This window comes from Salvia splendens, chromosome 21, assembly GCF_004379255.2.
Source record: "Salvia splendens isolate huo1 chromosome 21, SspV2, whole genome shotgun sequence".
NCBI classification, from domain to species: domain Eukaryota; kingdom Viridiplantae; phylum Streptophyta; class Magnoliopsida; order Lamiales; family Lamiaceae; genus Salvia; species Salvia splendens.
The window spans coordinates 9,676,475-9,684,497 of record NC_056052.1 but is presented as its reverse complement, the minus strand read 5'-3'; the positions used below and the strand labels follow the sequence as shown (position 1 = coordinate 9,684,497).

General features: G+C 37.2%; 1 protein-coding gene across 3 annotated transcripts; it reads right to left on the bottom strand.

Moving 5' to 3' along the window:
• Nucleotides 1–1,312: 1,312 nt before the first annotated feature.
• On the bottom strand, nt 1,313–5,434 carry LOC121785198 (protein TRANSPORT INHIBITOR RESPONSE 1-like). Of its 3 annotated transcripts, none has more exons than XM_042183578.1 (4): nt 5,279–5,434; nt 4,372–4,909; nt 2,408–2,900; nt 1,313–2,324 (listed from the first exon to the last, which is right to left on the bottom strand). In XM_042183578.1, exons 2-4 carry the CDS (start codon nt 4,848–4,850, stop codon nt 1,569–1,571), a joined length of 1,728 nt encoding a protein of 575 aa, XP_042039512.1. In that variant the 5' UTR covers nt 4,851–4,909; nt 5,279–5,434; the 3' UTR covers nt 1,313–1,568. The 3 variants fall into 3 exon arrangements, with proteins under 3 accessions (XP_042039512.1, XP_042039513.1, XP_042039515.1); XM_042183579.1 differs by having other exon boundaries at nt 5,168–5,415; XM_042183581.1 differs by having other exon boundaries at nt 5,337–5,397.
• Between the last annotated feature and the right edge of the window lie 2,589 nt (nt 5,435–8,023).

The following is an 8,023-nucleotide window of genomic DNA, read 5'->3' as shown; positions in this document are numbered from 1 at the left end:
ACTGCTTCATACCACTAAATAGATCGTGGGTATAGTGGAGGTCGTGGAGGCCTTTCGTGAGTCCACCAACTCCTAGTTCGGTCGAATGCTGAGACCGAACTGCTGGACTTTACCGATCAGCTCTTGCCGATCTGAGAGGAGAGCTTGACTGGTCGGCTTTTACCGAGCTGTAGGCTGAGTCCGAACTCTTTGGTCGTGCCGAACTCTTTGGTCGTGCCGAACTCTTTGGTGCCGAACAGATACTCTTTCTTGGGCTCTGGGCTGATGGGCCGTCACTGTTATTGGGCTTGCCATTAGGGTTTAGTTCGTACCCCATCAAGGAAGCAAATTGATAATTCACAAATAGTTTCATCATGAATATTAGAGAGAAATAGAGGTATTAGAAGATTTTGCAGATTACATATGTACTCATCAGATGAAGTTTTGCAGATGATAAAGTCATATTCTTGAAGAGCGTCTATGTTGGAAGATCGTATATTGGAATTGGAAGACTGAAGCGAAGGGTATCACGGAGATAATTTTTTTTCTGGGTACATAAAATTGAGGCAGTAATACTATCCGATGAATTTTGTAAGATACATATCACTACATTTTGAGGCTATATCTGCGGGCTAAGATGGGCCATAGGGCTAAACACGGGCTTATATGGTAGTTTAACTATGATATCAAACATTTAGAAATGAATAGATAAATATCTATATCTAGGCATTACTAACTTATCAAACGAGTAAGTGTTAATTAATTATTCCTTAGGGTTTAAATTAGATTATTATATACCAAGTACTATAGATTACAAGGTAACTCCAATCTGTTTATAAAGGAAATTTGTTGCCCATGTCTGTCTTCGTCACGACATAGGAGTCGGTGAATAAATAAATTAGGCTATGCTTTGACGATCATATTGTCAAAATTTTATTTAAAAGTGAAGATATTTTGCTTAGAGGGAAATAACTCACTTATAGTGGGACATCCAAAAAGGAAAATGACTTGCTTATAGGACGGAAGGAGTACAACTTATACTATAGAAATCACTATTTATTTTTTCTTAGCACAATTAACTTAAATAATCTAAACCCAAATAAGTAACATCCTAATTAGATCTACTTAGTGAAAACCCACGAAATAACTGTTAAGAAATCACTTCCAAAAATAACTGAATAAAGTGACCTTTTCTTTTCATCTCCATCAAAAATAAGTTGGCAACATATAAAAAAATTAAAACTTTTAGAAGAGAGAGAATCTGTTGTCTTGTGGTTAATTTGCTGATTAAATGAGAACCTGAATACAAGATTTACAATGATACAGTCACAAATTACACTACAAACAAATTTCATTTTATACATTTAGATATATTAAATTCCGAAAATAAAGATACATATTCATAATCTTTCTTCTTACATTATACGACACAAGTCCAGCAACAAAGGTGTACAAAAACGAGTCTTACCAACTAAGTTGCACTTCATCGTTGACTCCTAGCTTACAACAACACTACATACCACCGTTTAAGAATCAATAGGTTTCGAAAATTTCTTAGGCAGAAAGCACTGACCTAGAAATCCTCCCCCTCACAGAGTGAGGACGAACGGGGGTGTGTCCCGTCTCGGCCCAGCCACAGACCGATACACATAGACTTTGTTGGCGTGCGTCTCGTCGCTCCACTCATCCTGGATGACCTCCACATTGAGCCTCGGCATCTCCTTTGCAAGCAGCTTGCACCCTTTGATGGTCAGGTTACAAGCGGACATCCACAACGACCGCATCGTCTCGTATTTGTCCAGCCCAGAGAGCAGCGCAGCGTTTCCAAACAGGCAATCCCTTATCTCGAGCTTCCTCAGCTTCGGGCAGCCTTCGAGGACGCACTGCATGCCCCTGTCGCTGCTGCCAGCAAAGGCCACGGACAGAGTCTCGAGATTCTTGGCGAACTTTCCTATATACTCGAAAGCCTTGTCGGTGAGAAGGCCGGACACCGATAGTCTCCGGAGCTTGGTGCATGTTTTGGTCACGGCGCCGAAGGCTTCGTCCATAGGCTCATTTGTTAGGTGATCCGGCTCGCCTGGATTCATTATGCAGAGGCGGAAATGGGTGAAATCGGGGCAATTCTGCACTATGGTTACGACAGCGTCATTGGTCATCTTCCGGCAGAAGTAGAGGACGTATTTGAGGTTTGGACAGCCACGAGAAACAGCCAAGAAGCCCGCCTCCGTCACCCCTTGTTGATTATCTAGATCATACGGATCAAGGGGGAAGACTCTGAGTTCTTCAAGCAACGGACAGCTCGACCCAACAGCCTCAAGACCCTTGTCTCCAACGGTGTCAATCACCTATTGCCAAAATCGAGTTAAATTTCAATTCTCGTATTCTTTCTTCCACGACAAGTCATAAGAATGAATCATCGATTTCTTACCCAAAGACGACGTAGACTAGTGCAGTGAGGGAGAAGCTTTGCTAGTTCGCCACTTCGGAGATTCGCTTCGCTCAAATTCAAGAAAGTCAGACTTGCACAAGCTCCATAAACAAAAGGGAGATATACGGAAGTAGCATCCCATAAACCCGAAAGAGCTTGGAGATTCTTGCAATTGCTGAACGCAGTTTGGAGATCCTTATACTGACGGACTGTAAGTTCTTGCATGAAGGAGCCGGTGCCAAGCCTTGTTAAATGAGGAACTTGCACAAGGAGCCGTTGCAGCTGCTCCAAGTTGATGCTTTCGTTGACCTGCAGAACCCTTAACGCTTTGCACCGGCTGACAAGTCTCTCGAGGGCATCAAAACTCACCTCACACTGAAGGCTGGCACAATTTAGTATCTCCAACGAGGTGAAGCTCTCGGGGAAGCAACTTAGCCAACCTCCGCCAATATCTTCTGTTACACTATCCGCTATATCAAGCTCAGTCAAGTTCCTACAAAACGAGTACATCTAGGATAAATCAGAATTTGAACAACTAAATGCCGAAGGAGTTCTGCAAATAAGAGAAAATTAGTACTTAATACCCAATTAGGCATTCTTTACACGGCAATATTTCAATTTAGTGTGATAAAACTTCAGAAATAAATTTCAAAGTTGGCTAAACATTTTCCACCGAACATTGGTGTGTGGCGTGACTGGCGTCTAATCAAAGCATTTGACTCATTCTTACACCACATAAAATCGGAACACGAGTCCTACTAGACATACAATCACAGATAGATGTGATTATCAAAAGCAGAAAGGCAAAGAGTTGTAGGAAAAAAGATTTAAGATAATAAAAGGATGTGATTCATAAAAAAATGTATTCCTGTAAAATCAATGCTATTTAAATTCCTATTCAAGTCAATTGTCGATGGTGTCACACGAATACGTACGGGAGGTTCCGACAAGAACTAGACATGGAATCCAGACAAAAAGTTGCCACAGTGAAACCAACAATATCACATATGAGGCATAAAATGGGAATCTGATTGTAATTCTAAGTCTTCAGATATTCTGATTTACAGCAGGCACAATAAAAAACAGTGTCGCTAATCATTTTCAACGAAAAAATATCTTCTAATTCCAGTTGTAGCTTTCGGGTTTTTCAAATATGGATCCCATGGGGAAAGTTTGAAGAGATGCAAATCACCCATTTCAAGTGACAAAAAAAAAACCTATTCGCTCAACAGTTAACACCAAACGAATAGTTCAAAAGTGACTGAAAATTGAAAGAAAATTTGACAAATCTTGGCCAACGAACGTGGACAAAAAGTGGCATCAAAGGCATCCTATCCTTTAAGTGCCAAGTAATAGGTTAGATGTCGCATCGAGAAAGCTAAAATAAAAACAAAAAGCACTCTCAAAGAGAAACATACAGAAGAAGCACTCGCGTAGTGGAGTACTTGCGCACATTACACAGCATTACCAATAGCAAAGCTTAACTCTTTAGTAACAAAACCAAGCACATGTTTAGTGTTAATCAGTATTGTTTCAGAAACAAATTAAGCAAAGCATGCTTCATCTAAGTTAATAACTCAAAGAAAAGAAATAAGCAGACATATTCAAAGAAAGATTTCAATTTAAAAAATAAAAAAAGTCAAACTAGAATGTCATATGCAGTAATAGAACAAACTTTAATTTATTCTCAAACAACAAAATTCTCACACATTAAAATTTGGAGATTAATATAAGAATCTTAAAATTAAAGCTTGTTCTATTACAGTAATTTTAATCTTAAAATTAAACCAAGAAATAGTATTAAAATTTGGAGATTAAAATAAGAATCTTACTGATAAATTATCATTTGAACTAATCCAAGAAGTCTAAAGCTACAATATCAAGATACAAAAACATAAACAAAGATAAAGCCTTGAAGCCCCAGCTTCGAAGACCATCAAGAAAACAAATAAGGCACCCGTTACCTGCAGTGAGTTGCAATTGCTTTGAGACCTTCATCTGTGAAACCATCGCAACTTGACAACGATAAAGCCTTGAAGCCCGGGAATGACCTGGCCAAGAGATCCAAGCTCTCGTCACTGACAGTCATCCTCTTGAGCCTCAGCTCCTCGAGTGACGGATAAACCTTAGCAAACATAACCAGCCAAGCATGAACGTTAGCACCCCAATTTTGGGGCAGCAAGTTAAAATCTGAGAATCTTGGCTTCCCTTTGAGCCTAACACTCTTGATTTTGGGAAACCTTCGAGCCACAATCTCGGGAGACACTGAATAGCAATTCCCTATAAAAAGATTGGATCTTGTCCATCTCTCAGCATCATACCAATCTTTGCAAACAAGGGAGGCTGAGCTCCTATCCTTGTGGGAATCTATGAATGATAACACCTTCTCCAAAACTTCACATGGGAATGATGATTCTTTCAATTTCTTGTGATCTTGATCCATTTGAGTTTTTGGAAATGGTTGATTGAGAAGCTCAAAGATAGCTAAAAACCCCTAATTCACTGCAGATTTTTACATAAATGAAGAAAGAATCAGAAACCCTTACATATAAAAGCATATACATTCAAAATGTGATATAAAAAAGTTACCTTTCAGAATTCAAGAAAATTCCATATCAATTAAAGAGAGATCATATAGGCAGAATTCCCATTTCATTTAAGAGTGTTTTGAGCAATAAAAAGGGTTGATAAAGCAAAAGAATTAAAGCAATCAAACACAATTTGATGAATCTAATAATGGAACCCCTCAAATTGATGTACCTTCAAACAAAAGCTGCTTTAGAAATTAAAATTAGCCTTAATGTGAGGATTTCAACAGCACAAAAAAAAAAGCAAAAATCATCATTAGCATTCACCGCAACTATCTCAAACCTGCCAAGAAACAATGGCATCCAAGAAACCCAAGAAATTTATGGGTTTTTATCGTGACCTGAAATGCTGAGAAGAGACGAAGATCTAATGAAATAATTCTTGAAAACCCAACTTGCATAATTGAGCAACCAAAAGAATAGACAAATAAATACCCCAACCGATTCTAAGAGCATCTACATTGTGGTAAATGAAATAGGTATATTATCTATTTATTTTTTATACAGTGAAATATACCTTTTAAAAAATAACAAATTCCAAAGAAAAAATGTATACATAAAGGTAAATCATGTTTTAAAAAATAAAATAATAGTAGTACAAAATGCATTAAAAAAATATAAAGTATAATACTTTTCTCTTTGGAGAATAATTTTTTATGAAAAAAAGGCAAATATGGTAGTTATAAAATTTTACATCTTCATTGATGGAGAGGTAAAGATCATCTTTAAAATGGAAAAGGGTATAATACCTTCTCAAATATCTCTCCTATTGGAGAATGATTTTTTATGGAAAAAAAGTAAATGTGGTAGTTATATGACTTTACCTCTCCCTTTGGAGATGCTCTAAGTGTAGTGTTTCGGAGATGAATTTTATGTAGTGTTATTTTGTGAGTTAAGTAAGTGCAGAGAATAAAATAACAAAGAAGGAAAAAAGTAAAGGGTGTGATTCGTAAATGTGTCATTTTATTGTCAGACATCCCATAAAGGAAAATTGTTCACTTAGAGTGAGACGAATGGAGTACTAAATAGAAACAAGACAAAATATATACTAAAATTTGTCACCATTTAATCCAACAAGAATTTTATTAAATGTAATGGAAAGTGGGTTCTAAAAGTTAATGAAATGTGGGTCTTACTTTTATTAATTAAATATGAATGAAAATGAGTTAATATAATGTGAGGTCCATTACCTAGTTAGTTTTTTTTAAAATACTTTTTTACCCAACAATTACATTAAGGGTCCGTTCGGTACACGGAATTGGAATTGAATTGAATTAGAATTCTACGGAATTGAATTTAACGGAATTGAATTATAATTCAATTCCAAATCCTTTGTTTGGTAAAAATGATAGGAAATTGAATTTATAGAAATTATGCACACACACTTACATGATTGTGTAATATGTGTAGTGTGTGTGATTGAGTGTGTAATATGTGTAGTGTCTGTGATTGTGTTTGTGTGTGACGTTGTGTGTCTATGTGTGTAACTGTGTGTGTGATAGTGTGTGTTTGTGTGTGTGCACTCCATCCCCGAAGAGGTAGAGATGAGGATAGTATAGTCATTAATTTAAATTAATGAGGATAATTTTGACAATTCTAATTTTTATCCTTATCTGTGACTTATTGTACCAAAACATTAAATTAGGATAACTCACAATTATCTTTAGCTACCATACACCCAATCAAGATAAATTAACTAATCCAAACTACTCCATATGATAACTATCACTAGTTGTATCATGTCCGTCGAAACATGACATAGCTACCAAACAATGCCTTAGTGTTTAGTGAGTTGTAATGGTGAGTCAAAGTGGTATAAGTTTTAAATAAATTGATGACCATGAGTAATGAGTTGGGGACAACTTTCTATAAATAGAAATGCCCATATTTTTATGGGACGGATGGCAATGGAAAGTGCACATATTTTTATGAGACAGATGGAATATTATATATACTCCATTCGTTTCCTAAAAATAGAAAATCTTTCCTTTTTGGGTTGTTTACTAAAATAGAAACACACCATTTCAAGAAAGTTCTTTCCCTATATGAGATGAGACTCATTTTCCATGAACACACTTTTTCTTTCTGTTTCTCCCTTACTTTAGCATTAAACCTCATGTCATTCCAAATGTTCTTTTTTTAAGAAATGGAGGGAGTATAATATATTGATATTTCTTGAGTAGAGATTTTTTCTCCATAAAGCCGAGGGCAAAACCTAACTTTCATCGCTGACTCGTTGTGGCTGCGAACCCCACTAATCTGCGGCCACGTGTTCCTGCTACCCAGTGCATGTTAACTTTATCTAGGGATGTCAGTGCAACCATAATCTATGAGTGTGCTGACTTAAATAGTCTGCTAAATTTAGAGGGTAAGGTCGAAAATTTCCAGCTCAATAAACTGGAACCCGATCAGCAGCAACCTAAGTAGAGCTGAGCAAAAATTTGATAGATGAGTTGGACCTTAAGTGTAACTATTGTTATTATATCGTTTGTTTGTTACCTAATTTACTGCTTCACTGATAAGTTAATAATATAAATATAAGAGCATCTCCAATGCACGGATGTCCCACTCGGACATCCACTAGGACTTCCTAAAAACACCTCCTGCCACGTCACTAGGACTTCCCATCCCACTGCCACGTCACTAGGACTTCCCCTGCACAATCCGCCCTTCCCACTAGGACTTCCCGCAATAAAAAAATCACAAATTCACAAATAAAGCAATTTACGTTTACGGAAATAAAATTTCAACACGAATACGATCGGGAAAAATTAACAACTTTATTAAAAAACACATACATGATTCGAAAAAAAAAATTACATAGTAATAAAACAAAAAAAATTAATCACATCAACGTCAACCCCTCCGCGTCCAAACCTCTTCGATAATATCGTGCTGAAGTCGAACATGGGCATCTATTTGCCGCATGTCGGCAAATGCACGCATCCGCTCGACCTCTCCATGAGGTACCCCCATATTCACATTCGCGGTGGCCACGCCTTGACTTGGACCTGCACCCGTATCATCT

What these genes read in the sequence shown, in the direction of transcription:
- LOC121785198 (XM_042183578.1), bottom strand. Translation starts at nt 4,850, where the DNA reads ATGGATCAAGATCACAAGAAATTGAAAGAATCATCATTCCCATGTGAA. An exon ending in GCAATTGCAACTCACTGCAG is followed by an intron (nt 2,901 to 4,371) that starts GTAACGGGTGCC and finishes CTCGTTTTGTAG; the next exon opens with GAACTTGACTGAGCTTGATA. An exon ending in CTAGTCTACGTCGTCTTTGG is followed by an intron (nt 2,325 to 2,407) that starts GTAAGAAATCGA and finishes TTTTGGCAATAG; the next exon opens with GTGATTGACACCGTTGGAGA.